At 35.9% G+C, this 23,202-nt stretch overlaps 2 protein-coding genes across 7 annotated transcripts in view; both read right to left on the reverse strand.

Annotated features, from left to right (window-relative positions):
* The window catches only part of LOC139116311 (germ cell-less protein-like 1), a 353,529-nt gene that overhangs the window by 102,461 nt on the left and 227,866 nt on the right, over positions 1-23,202 (reverse strand). Inside the window, exon 14 of one of the 4 annotated variants that reach the window (XM_070678945.1) lies at positions 6,151-8,432. The exons of the other annotated variants lie outside the window; for them this stretch is intronic. Within the exon in view, the coding sequence (XP_070535046.1) occupies positions 8,357-8,432 (76 nt within the window). The 3' untranslated portion in view covers positions 6,151-8,356. Of the gene's footprint in view, positions 1-6,150; positions 8,433-23,202 lie in introns of those variants that run through there. 4 annotated transcript variants of the gene reach the window in all.
* Positions 9,505-13,813, reverse strand: LOC139116305 (uncharacterized). Of its 3 annotated transcripts, none has more exons than XM_070678928.1 (3): positions 13,671-13,813; positions 13,238-13,291; positions 9,505-12,525 (listed from the first exon to the last, which is right to left on the reverse strand). In XM_070678928.1, exon 3 carries the CDS (start codon positions 10,816-10,818, stop codon positions 9,799-9,801), a length of 1,020 nt encoding a protein of 339 aa, XP_070535029.1. In that variant the 5' UTR covers positions 10,819-12,525; positions 13,238-13,291; positions 13,671-13,813; the 3' UTR covers positions 9,505-9,798. The 3 variants fall into 3 exon arrangements, with proteins under 3 accessions (XP_070535029.1, XP_070535030.1, XP_070535031.1); XM_070678929.1 differs by having other exon boundaries at positions 13,238-13,258; positions 13,671-13,797; XM_070678930.1 differs by lacking the exon at positions 13,238-13,291 and having other exon boundaries at positions 13,671-13,804.

Raw genomic sequence — 23,202 nt, forward strand, 5'->3', positions numbered from 1 at the left:
AATTCAGATAGTTCCGCTCGAAAATGTTTGTGCAGATCGAATTTTCCGACACCACAGCGTACACTGTACCATGCGAAAACTAGTAATGGCGACGGACGCCATCCATTTCCCTCCTACAGCGTGGCTTCGAACCCGACATGTTGTTTACGTTGCCTTTGTTTGAAAGTATAGGGTGCCTCTGTGTTAGTCACAGTGTTATTAGGAAAGGAAGGGAACCATGTTTCATACTTTATGTAGATTTGTCTAATATTGAAGGGTTTTCTTTCATGATTTGATTTGGTTTCCACCGTGATTACTCAGACTGTTTGGAGTTTCGTATTCTGTTGAGTTCTTAATTTAGTCATGAATTCATTTTATTTCTCGTCAGTTACAGTTCAGTGCGATTATGGTGATGATGTATGACACACTCCCGTTAAAGTTTCTTCCCCTTTGATTTTTGATACTTCATACTTAGGTGGAGGATGAGTTTATTGCTTGTACTGTGCTTTCCCAGTCTGTCTTTGCTCTATCTTCTGTGCCTAGCTGCTCCTTGGATTGTCAATTGTGAATTAATTGACAAAATAATTGTTGTCTTAGAACTAAAGATCAGGGACATTGAACAAGTTATGTTTCTACTTCCCTTTTCCTGTTTCTGAATTAAAGCCTTGTAATATGACCAGTGTTAATATGTTTACAGTTTATTGTATTTCCATGAACCTTCACTGCCAAGTTTTGCTGAAATAACACATTGGATAAATAGCAAATTTGGAAGAAAGTTATATAATGATGTTCATTTCATTATACCTTTTTTATTGTATGTATTTTAGATCTTGCCTGATGGTAAAGTGTGCCAGTGAATCTCATAATACATGGACAAACAGAGAAATCCTGGAACTTTACTTCTAAAGTGAAAGGTTTGGAGTACTGTTTGGCTGCCACCCCTTCACTCTCCCACCTACCTGGCTACAGTAGTATACTGCAATCAACATAGCAGACAGGATAGAGACACAGCTCATGTAAAATGTAGTACATAGTTCTTACCAACTGTTTATCAAAATCCACCAATGAGTTACAATGAAGTGATGCAAATGGACATCGTAGTTAATGCATTACCTCCATCATATGATCAAGTGATCAAACCAAGTACTTACCATTGTATTTAGCAATACTGTCCATCACTTCGTCAGAATAGATGTGCCCGATACTTACTGTGATATGTCAACAACGACCATCTGTATGTTACTGAAGTGATCTGCTGGACACTTACCATGATGATAGATAATGATGATGGTAACTTACCTCTGGTTAAAATGATTGGTGCACGGTCATGCAATTCAGATGATGATTGAGACCATACCTTACCTCTCTCCACAATATGTACATTTGACAAAGGTTACCATGATGGTGATGACCAGCCTTTATGGGAAAACTTTACCCTTTCCAAGTTGATTAAATAAAACCCCACAGCAAAGCACTGTAAAATGTATTTATTGTGTTGATCTATCATGGACCTTATTCGAAGCTGGTAAGCAGCTACCTTTTAAGAAATTTTATCTTGTTTTTCTACTGGTATGCGGAAAATTTTCATGTTCTCCTTCTTCAGCCATACTCTGCAAATTCTTTTGAAAATTCAAGCAAACACAACAAGTGTGCAACACATTAAAATTTAGTCAAAATTTGTGATGAATACTACAAAATAATGACCGTTTGGTTTTTACTACTTCAAGTATAACCAAAATGAAATCTATAGCACAGAATAAGGTCCATTGTAATTGTGTTGGTATGAAGTGTTGAAATTGACAAAGGCTGCTGGAATGGTTCATAAAAAAGCACGTGTGATCTTTGACCCAGTGAGTGAAATTCACACAGCAAAAAGTTCAGATTTGAAGACAATTTTTTTCAACAATTTTAAAGTTGACAAATGATACAAATGACAAAAGTACACTATATTTAAAAACTACGTCAGAATATTGAAAATATTGAAATAGCAAGAACTTCGCCCGTCTTTCTTATTTGATCCCTAAAATGTCGTAAATTGACCTATCAGTAAAACATCTAATTTGCATAAAATCTGCATAGTTTTGAGGAAAAAATTGTTTTTTTCAATGTTAATCGCTTAATTAAGTAATAATTTAACATATCTGAAAATTTTATTTATTTTGACTCAAAAATAACAAATCTGGTTTTTTAGCCCAATTTTATCAAATTTTCATGGTAACTGTTGCAAATGATGAATTTCATGTTTTCACAAGTATAAATTTCTTCGTCATATCATATTTGTTGAAATTTGTTGTAATTTATTTGGAAATTGGGTAATTATCATCAAACTAATACTTCTAAACATTCATTTCAGTGGTTTTTCTTCAAAATATTTGATCTTAAAGTGGTGAATTTGTCCTGTTTTGCATGCTTCTCAGATTTTTGAAAATCACTCAATTTCCAATTTTAAGCCCAAATTTTCTCTAATTTCTGTGTTGGTGAAAGCTCTGAAACATTGACACTAACTTCTCTATACTACAGATATTACAAAATCACACAGAACACCTGGTACTGCCTTAAAAAATTTTAATTGTGCCAACTCCTATCATGGGCCTCCCTACCAAAATACATCTTAGGAAAAAATTCCTGTGTCTCCGTTGTTTTGTAGTGACGACATTTCAATTTTTAAACTATGAAAAAAAGGCCAAATTGCCCAAAAATCGTTGTTTACAGCTTGTTTTCACCCCATTTTCATAGACAAAACGGCCGTGGTTCAGCGCACAGCTGCTGTGGCTGATCTTCCAGACACTCTAGCAAGTGATTTTGGAGTTAAATATGGTAGATTTAAATATCTGTCCATATGAAAATGCATATAGCTTGCTTGTCTGCTGTGTCTATCTCTGCACATGGCTAGGGGAACCGTCTAATTGCGCATACGTATCGTCCCTCGCTCACACAACAACAAACAGTAGACTAGCCTGGTTCTCAGTGTAAGACCTAGTGTGTTAATTAACTTTTATAGGGTCACGTCGCGGTGACATATTACGTAAATACGGCCAAAGGAGGTGGAAAGAGAGCGCAGAAACGTCTTAAAGCTTTGTCTGAAGCTAGTCACAAGGGCAAATTACAAAGATAACTTGACAATCGCAAGGAATGCAGACGTACCGATACAGATACCCATCAACAAGCAGTTTCAACATTGACCACACCACCATCGGTATTCTAGACTACAGAAACAGAAAGTTTTCATTGAAAAAGTGGACCCAATTTACATTGAGTCAGAATAAAAAGAACCTCCTGGTTTGTTACGGATAAGTTACGGTAGAAAATCAAACATTGGTACATGAAGTTTGGCCTGGCAATGTGAAGATCAAGGTACTAAAGCCGGAACCAAAATCAAATGGTGGACCTTGTACAGCACAATCGATACTTAGAATTCGTCTCAATAAACCCTGATAAGGAAATTTTAGAGTAATGTTAGCAAAGGAGGTTTCATACAACATTGCATGAACTGATTATGAGACAGATGACCTCGGCTCATTACGTACAAATGTCATTCTGGAGGATGCAAGTTTTATAAATGTACACACACGGCAGTATGCTGTCAAGCAAGATCCCTCTGTGCATTGTCAATAATGGGTCGGAAACAAATCAAATGCGGAGTATAGTCAAATAACGTTGAAAATCTAGCAAACCAAGGATAAAACTATCGGTTTGAGCGCTTAATAATGTCGATTACTTATCACATTTTCAAGAAAGGCCAAAGAAACTTGGCAATCCAATCAAAGTTTTCGTGGCATTTTCATGCTGTAGCATAATGCTCCGTATTTCAGTTCTATTTCATATCACATGATCACCTGTGCAACCAAATATCATGGCAGCGGTTTCACAGAAGTAAAAATACTGGTTTACTTCCCCTCTCTTAGAAAACTCTTTGCGGACTAGTGGCAAGTAGCTCTTTGAAGCTCATCATGTTATTGAATTTCGACTGTCTTCGCGCAAATACGTGTTTGGTAGTGATCATACGAGACACATGGAGGAAGTCTCCCACAGAAAAAGCCACAATCGTGACCTTTAAAGCGAAAATAACGTATTTCTTAAAAACTTTCTGTGCAGTTTTTCATGTATTCTTACCTCGTGACCTTTATTTTTTTTCATGAATTTAGTTTCTATCAATATAAACTGCAAGGAACTGTCATTATTTTCTCAAATTTTAACTCACCCTCTAGCCATTCTAACCACCTTAATATTACATGTAACAATAACAAACTTCTGTCTTCTAATTTGTGAACACATCACCGCTAAGTTGAGGAAAGGCAGGAGGGTTTATTGCAAAAAGGAGAACGTAAACGCCAACAAAGTATAGAATAAAGCACAAAATGAAACGGCAAATATAAAGCAGTAAGGGGCATAGAACTAGTGCCCTCGCAGATCTCAAACTAAGTACTATCAAAACTTACAATACAAAACAGTCAAAATAGAAGTAGCAGACTAACCTACAATAAAATATGAGCAAAATATATGGGAGAGGGCCCCTTCAGTCAAGCAACCGAGAAACGGTCATTGGTGACCTTCGGGTCAAGGTCTGAATGACCTTGATGATGAATCCATCCTGAGAGGCCGCAATGTGGGAAAGGAGTGGAATTCCCAAGAAATGGGGGTCAGGATGGAATCCAAACCCCAAACGAAGGAAGTATGACTGAAGTGACCCCCAAAAGGAGGGAAGAAATTGAGAATGATGTTAGTAAAGGGGTTCTCGCACCCAGGGGAACACCGCGGTGGTGATACAGCCTGGGGGGAGGGGGTCCTGGGGGACAGGTAAACTGTACGAGCCCAGGTGGAAACATGATGAACAGAGAAGAGGTTCTCGCACCCAAGGGATCACCGCGGTGGTGATACGGCTTGGGGGGAGGGGGTCCCGGGGGACAGGTAGACTGTGCGAGCCCAGGTGAGAAAGGCAGAGCTGGTATGGCATGAACTCAGCGGCTGAATGAATGAATGAATGAATGAATGGGAGCGATGAGACAAAGGCTTGATTATGTGGTGTCGTGTGCAAACGTGGCTGATTGGCTGGGAAGGATGATTGATAACAGTCATGGGTAGAAGAGCCGATTGGCTAAGGGGACGACAGTGAAGATGTAAGGAAGGCAGATAGCTAGGTGTAATCACAAAACACATCTGTGATAAAACACAGATTCCACTTTGCTCATATTTACGTAGTCAAATATTTTGAACTTAAAAATAAAAAGTTGATACCTGCTACCTGACATGTACATGTAATACCTCAACACAATACTTTAGGCCAAAAATTGAAAAAACCTCAAAAATACATATATACCAATTTTATGCTTTTCAACAAAAATATCACATACTTTGTCCCTCCCAATATCAATATATGTACCAAATAACAAACAATAGAAATATTGCAGATTATGAATTTTTTTTTTCTTATTCTTTTATCAACATCTACAAGATTCCATTCTGTTATAGATCACCATCTATGTATTCCACATATTGAAGCTGGCCATATTTAATCAAGAACTTATTAAGTTATAAGCTCCAAATACTTCGTCTTGGCCTCCAAATGTGCCTTGACCCTTGGGCAGTGATAAAGATATAACAAACAGCTGGTGTACAGGCACTCAGGGTGAATATATTACATCAATTTGATGAGTTTCTTGTCCTCTTTCCACTTATGTGATAATTTTTACGACAATTAATCTGAAAGGCAGTTCATATGCATTGACGAAAATTTTATCTTTCACAGGCACATAGCAAACTCTTCTTGATTTCTCATGATCGATATTTGACATAGACTGAAATACATAACATGTAACCAATTTTTACATTTTCCCCATACACCAGATACATGGAGAAATTTCAACATACAACCATTAACTCAGAAACTCTGCTGGGAAAAGTAAACTTTGGTTTCTTCCATGGCCAGATGGCAGGAAGTGACTATTTACAACCTTGATAATCAACTCTTTAACATTGAAAAATTATGGACTATATTTGTTGGAGACCAAACCTGCTAAAATCACCTTCACCTTTGCTTTCCAGTGAAATTTTTTACTGCATTTCAACTCCAAATAGAGTTTACCTACTAACTAAATCACCACATTATGAGAAACAAAGTTTAACTGAAACAGTTAATGAAATAATGACAAACAATAACACAGCTGTTTCTTTGGCAAAATTTATTTATTGTTATTTTGAAAAGAGGAAATGTTATATTATTTCTAAGTGAATATGGAAGTTTTTCCTCTTTTTTTCTGACTTGTTCAACTTGAAGTTGAATATCTTTATTGTATGTGCTAATATGCCAGAGTGGCATAGGGTTCAATAAAGATCAATAAAGATTATGTACCTGTAGGAATAAAATCGGCCTAATTAAGGAAATCTCTTCTCAAAATTTATTAATTTTGTTCATATCAACGCAATCTAAATAAGTTATGGTATACCACTCACTGTAACCTTCATGCTAAATTTCAAACCAGCATTGGAAGTGGTTGTTGTAAAAATATTTTTTACAAACAACAACAAAGAAAAATAAAATATTGCAATTGTTCATCTCTTTCTGACATGGTAATATATATATGAGAATATTTGTTGGGATTTGCAAACCAAATATCAAATCAATACTGTACAGCAGACTACTGTAAAACAAGTCTTTTTAGCTAGCATCTAATAGCTTATTTTATTTTAAGTGTTTAATATGCCACTAATTTAAACTTTTCTCCATATTTACTATGGTCAAGATGTCTTTTCAGCTAAATTGTCAACCCGCTGATTGCAATGAAAATCCAAAATCGCTAAAAAAGCATGCAGCTAATTCAAAATGTTTTACAGTATTTTTGTAATTTTTTTTTCCGTCAACAATTAGGACAAGTCATTGACAATGACATAGTCCCCACTGGTTAATGGGTACTTTTAACTCTTTTCCTGCAAAGTCCATATTTCACCATCAGGTCAAGATGGCTAAAATTAATGAAACACCATATTCCATATGGTGTATTTAAACATAATACTGTACATTTGAAGGCTGTTGAAAATATAAATACTGTTAACTTGATTCTTTTCGACTAAATATGCTATAACAGACCGAGCCAAGTGGGTGAAAATATGTCGTGTTTTGGCTCAAAACCGCTTTTTACTGACTTGGCTGATGGGGAATAGATACTGTCTGGCAGGAAAAGGGTTAATTACAAGTCCTCTGAGAGGACTACTGTAAGCTGCCATACTAATTACGAAAGGTCATTAAAATGAATCAATTAGTAGTTAATCGACAGGATACTGCCAAACATTTTTGCATCCTATCCTAACACTGACAGATTATCACCGGTACCATATTTCACAAAATTTAATGCAGTACTTTGGACATTCACCCTAAAAGCAAAAATCCATTATGTAAATGCAAACTACCAATTAATTTATATATGTCATTGATTTGTATTTACAACGCTATGAGATCAACATCTGTACCAAGTTTCATTAAATTTAATGCAGTATTTGGGGATATATCACTCTAATTAGGAAAATTCATTACATATGCAATTACAAATTCATTAACTTGACACTGATAAATGTCTTTTTCACTGTTAAAGCAATTTGAGCTCAACATCTGTACCAAGTTTTATAAAATTTGTTGAACTATTTCTTGATATATCAGGCTTATTACCAAAATTCATTAAATATGCAAATAAGCAATTAATTGATAAGAAACTGCCACATACCTTTGCACGCCATTTGATTACTGGAAGGAAAAAATCTGTACCATGTTTCATTAAATTTGATGCAGCATTATGCAGCATATGACAATAATTATGAAAGTTCATTAAATATGTAAATTAGCAATTAATTGACATGATACTCCTAAATGTGTTCACATAGTATTATAATGCTGACAGATTACCATCTGTACCACGTTTCATAAAATTTAAAACAGTATTTCTGGAGATAGCCCATTAATTAGGAAAAGGAACAAAATATGCAAATTATCATTTAATTTACATGATACTGCTAAGTGTCTTTGTACACCATTGTAGGGCTATGTGCTAAAGATTTGTACCATTTGTTTCATTAAAACTGTTGCAGTATATTCTAGACATCACACTAATTGCAAAAATTCATCAAATATGCAAATTAGCAATTAATTGATGCAATACTGACATATGTCATTTACTGATATTAGAACTGTGTGAAAAACATCTGCACAAATTTCATCAAATTTGGCATAGTTGTACCAGAAAAAGCGCTCTAATCCCAAATTATGCAAATTAGCACTAATTATGCATGCCACACCAATATAAATGGACCTGCATATGTATGCCATAGTGTTGTATCCTTGTACCAAGCTTAAAAAGATTTGGCACAGGTATATCTCAGATATCTGCATTCATGAGCCCCTATGCATGGGCACAGCATTAATATTAATACCATCCTGGAATCCCTGTGGATCATACCTGGGGAGCCTGTGGATTGATATCAAATACAGGAAAGAAAATGGCCGTCACATAGCCATTTTTGATCATATCATTACAAAAATGGGCATGCATATAAATGTGATAGGGATTAATATATGTACCAACTTTCAGTGCAATCGCACCTGGCATCACTGAGAAATTAACATGAACGAACGCACAGTCGTCAAATATAGGAAACAAAATGGCAGCCAGGGTTTTCATTAATAATTGAATTAGAAGGAAAAGTAAGTGAAGTAGGCGGACAAGTGCACGCAAAGCGTGTACGGCGCCTGCGAAGCAGGCGCGGGGGGAGGTGTGGGAGGGGGGTGTCCCCCCTCCCACGGTGAGAACTTTTTTGAAAATGGAGACCTGTTGGAGGCCATTTAGAGGTACAAAATACAGATAGTTTTCAATCGGATTTGAACCCACAACATACGGCATCAGTCGCCTAGCTGAGAGGCCAGAGACAGAACCAGTCGGCTAAATCTCCACTCCCAAAAAAGAGTGGTTCAATAGCCGGCTAAGTTGTTACATTTTTCTGACTGAGACCGCTCAACACGTTGTAGAGTTCGTGAAGCACTCACGCACGCATGCTCACTATCATACATCGCACATACACACTACATCGAAGCGAAGAAACGAATTTCATCGCTTTAACTGGGCGAACGATAACCTCGGGGACAATTCTGTCCACCAGCAGTGTTACCAACCCAGGATAGAAAATACGGATAGTTTTCAATCGGATTCGAACCCACAACATACGGCATCAGTCGCCTAGCTGAGAGGCCAGAGACAGAACCAGTCGGCTAAATCTCCACTCCCAAAAAAGAGTGGTTCAATAGCCGGCTAAGTTGTTACATTTTTCTGACTGAGACCGCTCAACACGTTGTAGAGTTCGTGAAGCACTCACTTCAGTTTCTAAATGATAGCTAGTCTTAATATTAGAACTTATGATAATCAGTAAATATTAAAAGCTTAAATTGGTCATTTAATACAACTAGCCTCTTTGAGCAAATATTTACCAGGTCGAGGCCTGAAGGTAGCCACTATTATTGAAAAAACAACACAAATAGGGAAGGTCTTTCTTAGTCCATGAAGTTTTAATGAACCTTAAATCATACATACATTTGTACATGCATACACATCTGTATTTTGACAAAAACACAATAACGGAATGAAAGAATGGTGCAGTTAAAATATATCTGCACTAGTTTTAAGATATGTCTGTGAACCATAGCAGCAGCTAATCAGTATTTCACTGGTTATAACCATGGTACATGTAATTTCTCAATTTTTCACTGTATCAGTGCATATGGTTGAGCAAGTTTACTCTGGAATGGAAACTGAACTAGCAACTGCCAATTTTCTGCTAGTTTCATTCACTGTCATAGTCACTATCATAGCCTTCTGATTCAGACTCATGACCATATTTTGCCTCCACATTGAGGGCTTTCAAAGCTACCTGAACTTCCTCCCTTAATTCATCCAAAGTCTGGGGTTCAGTTTGCATTCCAGTGTCAACCAGTTCAACAACAGCAGCAGAACTAGAGGTACTAGAAGTGGCATATTGCCCATCAGACACTTTTGCAATGGTAGGTAGTTTCCTTCTTTTTTTGGCAGCAAGCCACTTTTTTGTAGCTTTTTCAATCAGTGTGTCACACTCATTAGAGAACAATTCAGGCCCATTTATTGTTATATGTAAAAGGGCATTGAGAAGGTCATTTTTCATTCTACTTCTTAATCTGTCCTTTATAAGTCTTACTTTGCTTACCCCTCTCTCAGGCCAAGCATTTGACACTGGGAGGCTAAGAATACCCTCAGCTATCTGAACAATTTCAGGATAGAAATGCCCATAACTGGATTTCATTTTCATCAACCTGACTAAACACCACTCTATTGGACTTGTGTGCTTATTTTGAGAGACTGATTTATCCATGTCACTTTTCCAGGAAAGTATATCGTACTTTAGTTTACCCCACTCTGCATGTACCTTGTCCAAAATGTCGTCTTTCTTATTTCTTAAGAACTTTTCAACCAGTATATTTAGAGATTCATTACCATACTCTCTGAAATCTAAGCTATTTGGTGTAGGGATACCACTCGGATCAAAAATGGAAAAAGCATTCAATATTGGTAGAGATGCATCCAGACGATTATCAATATTTTCTATGAGTGTAGTGATATACTTCCCAGAAAGACTCTTCAGATATCTTTCATTTTCTTCTGTGATGTGTAACTCTAAGAGTTCTAGTCTCCCCCCTTTAGAAAGATCTATTTTTAGGAGTTCAATCGGTACATTGTTCTCCCTAACATCTGCAAGTTTATCTTTAATGTAACTGACAGTTGGCTGAATATGAGCATAATTTATCAAACCGTGCTGGAAAGTCTTACTCATTTCAGACAGGATGGGAAGAACATGATGGAGTATACAGTACCAATAAATTTCACAGTGTACATTTTTTTGAGGAGCCCAAACGCTGTTGGATCTGCTTCCAACTTCTGTAAAGTTTCAAGTAGAGCAAGCAAGTCTCGGTGTACAGAACGTATAGCCTCATCAAAGGACAGCCATCGTGTTCTACAGGCCTTTTTAAGCTTTCTGGTTACAAATTTCCTTGACACTGATGTGATATTTAAATTGTTGATTTTCTCTTGGATTTTCAAATACACTGCCATTTTTTTAGGTGAATATTCAAAAAGTTTCCAAACCTGAGTAACTATTGTTTCAACACTTTGGATGTAATTTAATGACTTATTTGTATCAGTGCAAGCCAATGCTAACCTATGGCAAATGCAATGAATAGAGATAACCTGAGAATTTACAGCTTTTAATTTTGCAGCCAAGCCGTTTTGTTTCCCCAACATAACACTTGCTCCATCTGTTACTATGCCCATCATGTCTTGAATGGAAAGTTCAAGATCTACCAACCTCTTACATAACACCTCAAAAAGTGTCTGACTGTCTGCTGAGTCAGAATTCTCTAACAGGTTTTCAATGAACAAGAAATCAGTCTCTACTTCACCAGTGTCATGGTTAAAAAATTGTATAAAGCCAATCATCTGCTCTAATACAGCTACATCTGTCATATCATCTATCAATAAACCATAGCACTGTGCTTTTTGTATGAGCTCTATTATCGACTGTGATATAGTACTACCAATTACTGTGAATATTTCGCGTAAAGATGAAGGTGACCTATGATTAAATCTCTTCAGTTCAATAAGTCCCAGTTTTTCAATCAAGGTAAGTAGAGAGTCAGTCTTACGATTTGAGATAATCTCCTTTGCCAGCCAGTATGCAGCATAGAAAGTTTTCTTTAGTACGTCAGCATCCACCTTTGTTGATGAATCAATTTCTTTCTGAAAGTGAGACACTCTATCAACAGTTCGTCAGAAATTGCATTTTTATGCTTTGTTGAGCTGAAGTGGTCTTCAAAAGTATCATTTTTGAATCTTACAGAAGGCTTTTTTGAGAAGACATCAGATTTATTTTGAAGATTGACTGCTGAATGTTTTCTGCATAATATACAGTAAAGCCCCTCATTCTCAATATACACTGCCCACCAAAAACCGGTCTTGCAGCAAAAACTATGACATTTCGAAAATAACCAGTCATGTTTAAAACGATGTTTTTTTTCTGAAAGTCTCTGCGTCTCTGCCAGGCTAAATGAACTGCAGCCATTTTTCATGCATTTATGATATTGATGTATGTTGTTCGTATCCACATCTGGAAACAGTTCCTTTATTAGACTGGTAGCATCAGCTGCTGACTGGACCCAGGGTGACTGTGAAGCACTACATGTACCTTGACTTGACTTTGCCGAATGCAAAGTACTACCTTGACTCAACTTTACTGACTCAGACTGTGACGCACTACTGTGACTTGGATCAACTGACTGTGATAAACTACCTTGACTCAACTTTGGTTGGCTGACAGAATTTGTTCCATCAGTCGGTTCTTGGTGAACATCATGGAACTCCTCAGGAAATTTTTCTTTTTCACCTCCTGAGGAATATTCGTGACCAGGAACTTGCTCTATTTCATCTCTCAAATGTTGGTGATCAGGAACTTGTTCTGTTTCATTTGACAAATGTTGGTGATCACCTGAATAAACAAAGACAAGATATATAACAAATTTAAAAAATGTGGTCAAGGCAAGACTCCTAAATAAATTCAATAGAAACATAATGGTAAATTTGAAGTTAGATATTTAAATACACCACAATTCAATATTGTAACACACTTGCAAATTTTTCTTACACAAGTTCCAACAAAAAATTTCATTAGTAAAAATGTTTTAAAAAGGACAATTCCTTTAACCTCATGTCAAATCAAAAACAAAATGTTTCCATTCTTGGATTTTCAAAAAAAAGCACATTTAATGACAAAAAAAGAGAGGGAGAAACAGGAAGCAAGCTTTACTTAGTTCATAAAGGCTGTATTTGCATGTACTATTTGCACAACATGCACAGCCACTATTCTCTGAATTTGTATGCAAGCCAAGAACAGCATAGTGCTCCATTACATGGGAGAAAGCCTAATAAAAGCAAAATTTCTGATGAATTATCATTTTAGCAGATTTTATCTAAAGAAGGAATCAAAGATGATAAAATTAAAGCAATTACTTGTAAAGTCAATGATCACTGAAATTAAGCGAATCTGTGTGCCAAAGGGTTAATTGCAGAGAAAGATCAACGAAGCCACACAACCACCAAAAAGTGCTACTATGCTGAGTGCAACTACCGAGATTAATGTGACACACAAACAAAACCCGGTACCCTTCACCGTGCACGAAAAGATACATCGTTTTACTTACCACCATTCATATATCAGTAACCTGAATCAGTGATCCAAAATGGAACACCCATCACTGTCAGAGAAAATTTGATAAGCAGGACCACAGTTTAGAAATCGACTGAAGTGCATTCGGATGAATTTTGAAATTATCCGCGGTATGATTTGAAAGGTCATGAAAAAAAAATACGTCTTTCACGTCATCTGAACAAGATTGATTTGCAGCATTTTTCAACATACAGGGAAATTTTTATATTTGATTTCAATTCATTCGTCGGGTAGGACTTAGACCTGAGACTGAGTAGTAACCTAGCAAAGCTTCAACATGTACTTTCACACAAACTAGACTACGGACGTAACGGTAGTACGTGAACCGTTTTACGATGTTAATAACTGTTTCTCAACTAAGTCCTTACTCATCAAAAAGTTGATCAGAATCACGTAGGAATATTTACCTTCACTCTGTACCTTCTGTCGTTTCACAAAATGAACCCCAGTCTCGAAAAGAGACTTCTGGCGAGGAGGCCTCTTCGGCCACGACGGCCTGTCAGCCATGCGCCATGCTGGATTGCGCAATCAGCTACGTTGAGTGAACGTTGAATGTGACGCTTTGACAGAACTTATAACGAAGGCATTCATTGGTTTAAAATTAGTCCCTCGCGTTCAGCCAGCCAATAATACAAGCTAATAGAAACCTCTCTATCACATGAGTGGACGATGACGCCTCTACTAAAACTGTGCATGTCCATGACGCATGTGCATGAGAGACAGCTGATCGACAGGTCTTACGCCTGTTGCATCGTGGCGCTTCCTTAGAAAACGATCGAGATCGCACGCAAACGTTTCATTTCTCCCAATAATATCTTGGTAAAAGTAGCCAGAAAAATTATGAGAGTAGGCGGGTAGTTTTGCCGGCTACCGCCTTCTAATGAAACCCCTGGCAGCCACGCAGCCATTTTAGACCAAATCAAAACAAAAATCAATGTGCATATGTATAACATACAGAGTAATCTGTGTACCAAGTTTGAATGGAATTGCTCCAAGTATTACTGAGAAATTTGCGTAAACATACACACACACATCAAATACAGGAAAGAAAATGGCCGCCAGATGGCCATATTGGATCAGATCGCAAAACAAATTGACGTGCATATGTATGGCATGAGTTATAATAATTGGCTGAATCAAAATGGCAAAAGTAGCTGCAAAAATACATACGGTAATTAAAGATTTTATCATAATTTGAACATATTTAATTAAAAACATCTGCAGGAACATGTCTACCAAATATCACATGTATCAGACAGTTTTTTTGAGAAACAAATTTTTTTACCAAAAACGGCAAAAATTACCCAAAAAATACAAACTACTGATTTCAACCTAATTTCAATATATCATATTAAGATACACCATAGGAACGGTCCTGTTTACTAAATATCAAAGCAATCAGAGAAGTAATTTTCTAGAAAAAAGATTTCGGCCAAAAATGAAAAAAATTGCTGCAAAAATACAAAATTGCAGAATTCATCCTAATTTCAATCTATAATATTCACATAAACCCTTGGAACCTGTACATAAAATATAAAAGCTATCAGATCAGTAGTTTTTAGGGAAAAGAAAATTGACCAAAAATAGCAGGAAATTGCCCCAAAAATACAAAATTGGTGATTTCAACCTAATTTCAATGTATCATATCATTTTTGGCACTAACATGTTCATCTGAACAAATGCACATCTCCACCCCTAGGTGCACCTGTATACCAAATACTAGGACAGTAGGTGCTGTGGTTTAGGAGTTTTTGATGTTAACGGACATACATACATACGTACATACATACACACAGACATGCAAATGGATGCAAATGAACTGATTCAGCTTATACGATAACATCACATTGGTATACCAAATGTGAACTAAAAATGAAAAAAGACAATTTCTCGTAATCATATTTTGCATCCACACAACAAATATCAAATTTGTAAGCAACAAGTCATTGACAATGACATAGTCCCCACTTGCAATAGGAGTATTAGTCTTGATGGGGCAGGGAAATGTGGTCATTAAGAAGTATCGCTGGTGTGTATATGTTGAGATTTATGGGCATATAGGTCTATGTTGTTGTTCCTAATTTGTAACACATGAGGCATGTCTAAGTTATGGTTCTAAATCGGGATAAAAGATCAGACCTCTAGCTGCATTGGCCAGCCAAGAAATACATATGCGCATAATAAATGAGGTACAAGATGTGACATCTTGAGGTCTAACATCCTATCAAAATTGGAGGGTATAGAACTTGTGGTTACTGAGTTATGCATATATATATATATATATATATATATATATATATATATATATATATATATATATATATATATATATATATATATATATATATATATATATATATATATATATATGTATAATCAAGTTCAAAGGTCATCAAGGTCACGTGACATTTTGAAAAAAAAATTTATTGCTAATTCATCCCTATATGCCAAAAATCAGACCTCTAGCTCTATTCGCTTGCCCAGAATTATATGTATGCATAATTAATGAGGTAAAGTGTGCGTTGTCATAAAGTCTTCCAACCTACAATAAATATAGGACATAGCACTTGTGGTAATTTATTTATTGACATAAACGTATATTTTAGGTCAAAGGTCATCGAGGTCACATGACATTTGGTCAAAAAATTACTATCCTATAGTTATCCCTATATACCAAAAATCAGACCTCAAGCTCTATTGGCTCGCTCAAAATTAGATATGCACATAATTAATGATGTACAATATGTGGCGTCATAAGGTGTCCCATCATTCCATATATGAAGGGTGTAGCACTTGTGGTTACTGAGTTATGGACAAATATGTATATTTGAGGTCAAAGGTCACCGAGGTCACATGAGATTTGTCAAAAAAAATGTATTGCTAAGTTATCCCTGTATACCAAAAATTAGACCCCTAGCTCTATTGGCTCGCTCAAAATTAGATATGTGCATAATTAATAAGGTACAATATGTGGAGTCAAAAAGTGTCCCATCATATCATACATGAAGGGTGTGGCACTTGTGGTTACTGAGTTATCACCAACGTAAAGTTGGCGTCATCCTCATCCTCATCCTCAGCCTCAGGGGTCACGCGAAAATGAGGATGAGGATGACGCTACAGCGTCAGCTTCACCGGCGTCAGATCCGATTATTCCCGAATGCGTCTGATGGAATAATAAGTGTAGAAACGACTTTAAAAATGTGCTCCAAGTTTCATATCACTGTAAATGTTAATCAAAACACAGTGGGGTATGTATTTTATAATGTTTAGTAACCTCTTCTCTTAATATCCGTTTCTCACGATGTAGTTATAACGCAACATTCTTAGCCCTTAATTTCCTTAAAGTTCAAAGGTTGTATGTTTAATACGTTGACTTTTCAGGCCTCAAGTCATAGTTATACCAGTTAATTGTTTTATATGTCCTCTGAATAATTAGGGCTTTCATATTGCCTCTCATGGTGGCGATTTTTACACATTTCGGACCACGTATACTTTTTTTGCACCAATTTTTGGAAAATCTGAACGCAAGAGTTGAGAGGATACCAACAAACACATCCGTGGATCCATGGACTGAAAATTACGAACATTTCCAAAAAACTAGTCTGTATGAGATATTCTAACGATGAAATATTACCTGCGAACCAGTTTTACGATTCAAAAGAAAGTTGAGAAAGAACGGAGTTGTTATTTTCTTAAGTTTTGGGCGAATTTTATCATTTAACCGTCATCGGGTAGCGCAACTTCGGCAATCTTCGGATACGACGCTGAAGCTGACGCTGAGTAGCGTCATATTCAGCGTCAGCTAGAAAGGTCACCTGAGGCTGAGGATGAGGATGAGGATGACGCCAACTTTTCGTTGGTGAGTTATCGACAAATATGTATATTTGAGGTCAAAGGTCATTGAGGTCACATGGCATTTTGTCAAAAATATTGTATTGCTAAGTCATCCCTATATATACAAAATATCAGACCTCTAGCTCTATTGGCTCGTTCAAAATTAGATATGCACATAATTAGTGAAGTACAATATGTGACGTCATAAGGTGTCCCATCATACGATATTTGAAGGATGTAGCACTTGTGGTTACTGAGTTATGGACAAATATCTATAGAGGTCAAAGGTCACCGAGGTCACGTGACATTTTGTCAAAATAACTGAGATATCAGCGTGAACAAATGGACTCACGGATGGACATGACCCAATCTATAAGCCCCCTGGACTTCATCCATGGGGACTAAAAACTGTGTCACTGCATCCTTTTTGCAATATGAATACGATGAGAAACTAAATTTTAATGGGAGTCTATGTGTAATTTGTAAACTAAAAAGTCCTCTAACATGGCCAAATTTGATCGCATTGTAAAACAAATTGACGTGCATCTGTATGGGGTAGGGTACTATCCTTGTGCAAAGTTTTAAAGAAATTGACGGGGGCATGTCTGAGATATCTGCGTGAATGGACGGACGGATGCACACACGCACGCAAGCATGGACGGATGCTCGGACATGACCAAACCTATAAGTCCTCCCGGATGGTGTCCGTGGGGACTAACAAAACTGTAGGCAGAGTCTGTAGTTTGCAGTGAGAATGACATCGAATACAACCATCAAAACATGGTGGTAGCCTCCATGGTCAATTTAATTATAGTCAATCGAAGAGATCCATGTTTTTAACAACTTTCCCCTTTTGAATCTATCACCCAATCTTCAGTCTTGTAAACGCTTTAGGATACGCATGTCGGAGGACAGCTCATTGATTCGTAATAATATTTCGACAAAGGCTGGACTTTAATTTCTTCAATAACAGAGATGGACCCTGTCTGTCATTGATTCCAGTCTAAGGCTAACAAACGTTTCAAGCAAAACTTGCAATTGCTCCGAAAATAAACATAACTCGTTATGAGTTGTCGATGTCATCCACCAAGCAACTGAGCAGCCGACCGCGATCGCTATTACAAATACCGTGATACACGAGATTCAAAGAAGTCTCGACCCTTGCGCGATGTTGTAAACTTCCTTTACGTCGCCATTTACCTATTTCCTACCATTTTCCTGACGTGTTCCTCCTTCCATGTTCAGATGAATACAGTTTAGTCAACTTTCATCGGTAATTCACAATATGAAATTGTCAATTTCGGGTTATATGTAATTTTTCTATAAGTTTATTACTTTTTTGATAATATATTTCTACTATGTACAGCACCAATATTCCATATGTACATGGCGGTCAGTAGCCGAATCATTCCCATAATAAACATTGACATGGCCCAAAAACTTCAGTAAATTCACTCAAGAAAACTCCTGTTTGATGAAGTTGATAGTTGTTGTTTCTTTCTTTTTCCTTTCGATTTCTTTCTTTTTTCGAGTATTGCCGTGGCATAACTGAAACGAACCGGGAAACGAAGACTGTACGTATCTATATTAGTCCGAGCCTGAGTGTGATTTGAGTAACAGATTACGCAGATAATGCGAACGATGGCAACTGTGATCAACAAATTCATTATGCAGAACCATGCCCAAAAACACCCAACCAAACTTGTCACTAATCAAAATGGGTTCAGTCATTCAAAAGTTAAGAAGATTTTTGTGCTGTAAAACCTCATGGCCAATAATTGTCATAGTATTGAAAAAAAAATACAGCAATTATACAGTGTCGCTCAAATTTGATCAGAATTGGTATATACCAGTATGGGTTACCAATGATCAACAATAATCTCTTCTATCTGTTCAGTGGAGGAGAAATCTACATTGATGGCAATGATTTCTGCACAGTACAGCCAGAAAAACAACAAGAAATATTTAAACCAGAAAAACAAGAATGGCAAAAGTAATTAAGGTCTAACTTTAGGTACTGGAGGTCAACCTTAGCAACATGCATAGCAGAAACAAGCCCCTCTTAGTTTAGTATAAACGGTCTTCCCCCATCTACTGTCTATGGTTGCAGCTGGTCTGTTAATATGTAACAGTTCATAAACAATGACAGGAAATGAGTCAAGATCAGTGGAGTTTGCCTGTTTCTCACTGACATGCCTCCTGCACATTTGCAGGATTTCACTTTTTCTTACCTCATTTGCACATTTTTGACACTGATGTGTTCATTTGAACAAATTCACATCTCAACCCCTGCATCTACCTGTACACCAAATACTGAGATGGTAGCTTTGACGGTATGGGAGCCTTTGTGTGTGACGGACATACATCCGCACATACCCACAAATATACAGACATACAGACATACAAATCAGATGCAAATGAACTGATTCAGCTTATACTGAACCTCACATTGGTACACCAAATGTGAGCTAAAAAATTAAAAGTGATGAAATTACCATTTTTAATAGGCATATTTCCCTTGAAATACATGATCCTGTAAAGAATTTTAGTGGTGCAGCATGGCTAATCCATTTGTGCATTTTTTGATAAAAGCACCCAATTTGGCTCAGATGTGTCTTAATATGTATCATAGCGAACAACTGAAAATCTGCTAATGCGTTGCCAAGGCAGCCATTTTTCACAAGTGCCGCCAGAAAAGGTATTTCTCACCTAGTGAATATCTGCAGAGTATGTTGGGTAACTTTGGGTTGGATATTCTCAATTAGAAACTATGAGAAGAGTAATTTGCATATCCTGTCAAATTTCTTCACCACCTGACTTAAATGGGTACTGACAGACAAAACATAATGTGTATACATAAAATGCATGGTATTAGATCCTATCTTTTTCGCATCATTTTTGTGATTTTACTTCCAAACTAAAACAAGTTCAAGGGAATATACTCATTAAGGGGTGTTTATACAAGTACAATAAACTGTCCATTGGGACTACATGTGCAATTTTGAGCAAGATAAATAATGAATGTTTGCCCAAACATACCAGATATGAACTGAAAATGCTCACGTGTTTAATTATATGTTGCAGTTATTCATTCATTCATTCATTCATTCTTTATTTGTCATGTAATAGTTACATGAAATTTTGTGTACATTGGCAGAAGACAAAAAGAAAAATTAATATAACACATAAAGACTAAATGTACTTATAATAATACCTATACATACATGTACACAGACACACATCAGGTTACAACTGATTCAATAGACTGATTGACCTTGGTACAAAGTTATGTGTAAATTTGAACCTTTGACACATGTTTACAACTTCATTGAAAGTGTTATGATCAACATAATGAATAATATTCACCACAGATTAATTTTAAATCCAAGTATATCCCCAATCACGAAAGTTCTTTAAAATATGCAAATTAGATATTGACTGAAATGTTCTCATTAAGGTAGTTATGCACCTCGAAAGTGAAAGACTTAAACTTTTGCTCTAACTTTCCTCAAGGAATCTTTCAAATCTCTTTCAAAATCAAGAATAAATATAGGGGGTCACCATGCAAATTTTGGTACAAGAGAAACAAATTACCCAAGATTTACTGATATTAGAAATTCAAAATGGCCGCCATCCCTGTGTTAACTCTATGGAGAAAAATAAAAATTTTCGAATTTCGAAAAACGAAGCCATGGAAAAGTTTTCTTTCACCAAGAGCTTTATAATGAACTCCCACATGAGGTATATCAGAAGAGAATTGTAAAAGTTTGAGAGTCCGAATGTCTGTCCCCGAGGTGCGTTCTACCTTAAATATGCAAATTATGAATTGGCTGGAGTAAAAATGTTAAATGACTTTCAATAATATTGTATCATAGTATCTTTAATGTACAAAGCAGTTCGTCTAGTCAAGACAGATAAATATCCTTAATTAGGAAAATTCATTAAATTTGCAAATACGGAATCGGCTAAAGTTAAAATGCTCAACGACTTTGAATGCTGTATCATAGTATCTTTAATGTACATAGCAACTTTTGTCAAATTTGGTCTAGTCAATACAGATAAATATCCCTAATAGGAAAGTTCATTATATATGCAAATTAGGAATTGGCTGAAGTAAACAAGTTTCATGACTTTTAATATTGTTGTATCATAGTATCTTCAATATATGTTGCAAGATTTGTCAACTTCGGTCGAATCAATTCAGATATGTATCTCTAATTAGTGAAGTCCATTAAATATGTAAATAAGGAATTGGCTGAAGTAAAATTGCTTAATGATTTTCAATAATGTTACATCATAGTATTTTCAATGTACATAGCAAGTTTCATCAATTATGGTCAAGTCAATTCAAATAAATATCCCTAATTTCAAAAGTTCATTAAATATGCAAATTAAGAGTTTGATGAAGTAAAAATTCTTAATGACTTTCAATAATGTTAAATCATAGTATCTTCATTATACATACCAAGTTTTGTCAATTTTTGATCAAGTCAAATCAGATATGTACCCCTAATAAGGAAAGTTCATTATATATGCAAATTATCCACTATCTTTTATGTCACCCCTTAATATCTATCACAGCTGATATATCTGGGTGTGATCAACATTTTTGGCAAATCTCATCAAATTGTGTGCAGTCGTTGTCAATATATATCAGTTTTTTCTAAAATCATCAATTATGCAAATGAGCAAAAAGTAAGCAAGCCACACCCACCAAAAACTGATCAGTTCTTGCCATTTGCAAACTGAATCTATGTACCAGATTTGATTCTGATCTGATGAGCTGTTTTTGAGATATCGAGCATACAGACAGACAGACAGACAGACAGACAGACAGACATCGCTGTGACATATACTCACGTGTGTCAACACGTGAGCAAAAAAATGGCACCCTCATGCATTTAAAGCAAAAACAGTACGCAGTGCATATGCATTGGACTCTTCACAGAAACAAGAGTAGTCCAAAATATAATACATAAGTGTTGAATGTTTTCCACTGGGACACCATATATGCTATATTTTCTTTATAATATTATCAATTTTTAACGAGATATGAACTGTAAATGCTCACGTGTTTCATTATATTGCAGTTATGTGTAAATTTGAACCTTTGCCACATGTTTGCAACTTCATTAAAAGTATTATGATCAACATAATGAACAATATTCACCACAGGTTAACTCTATAGGTCATTAAGTATTCAAATACGCAATTAGCTGAAATAGAAATAATTAATTTCTTTGACTGCTGTCACTGTATCACCTCTTTATATAGCAAGTGTAATTGCCTCTTGTCAAGTCCTTCAAACTAAATATTCCAAACTTTGAAAGCTCATTAGATATGCAAACTATAAATTAGCTGACATGAAAACTTAAGTGCACCAGATATGAACTGTAAATGCTCACGTGTTTCATTATATATTGAAGTTATATGTAAATTTGAACCTTTGCCACATGTTTGCAACTTCATTAAAAGTATTACGATCAACATAATGAACAATATTCACCACAGGTTAACTCTATAGGTCATTAAGTATTCAAATACGCAATTAGCTGAAATAGAAATAATTAATTTCTTTGACTGCTGTCACTGTATCACCTCTTTATATAGCAAGTGTAATTGCCTCTTGTCAAGTCCTTCAAACTAAATATTCCAAACTTTGAAAGCTCATTAGTATATATCCCTAATTAGGAAATCTCATTAAATACACAAATTAGGAATTGGCTGAAGCAAAAATGCTTAATGCCTTTCAATAATGTTAGCCTACATAATGGTATAATGTACATAGCAAGTTTCATCAATTTTGGTCATCTACATTCAAATATATATCCCTAATTTCAAAAAATCATTAAATATGCAAATTAGGAGCTGGATGAAGTAAAAATGCTTGATGACTTTCAGTAACGTCGTATCATAGCATCTTTAATGCACAGAGCAAGTTTCGTCAACTTTGGTCTAGTCAATACAGATAAATATCCCTGATTATGAAAGTTCATTAAATATGCAAATAAGGAATTGGCTAAAGTTCAAATGCTTAATTACATTTGATAATGTTCTATCATAGTATCTTTAATGTATGTAGCAAGTTTCATCAATTTTGGTTAT

The sequence above is a fragment of the Ptychodera flava genome, chromosome 17, assembly GCF_041260155.1.
Source record: "Ptychodera flava strain L36383 chromosome 17, AS_Pfla_20210202, whole genome shotgun sequence".
Taxonomy (NCBI): Eukaryota; Metazoa; Hemichordata; class Enteropneusta; family Ptychoderidae; genus Ptychodera; species Ptychodera flava.

Coding starts and splice junctions, on each gene's coding strand:
- LOC139116305 (XM_070678928.1), bottom strand. CDS start 10,818: ATGAGTAAGACTTTCCAGCACGGTTTGATAAATTATGCTCATATTCAG.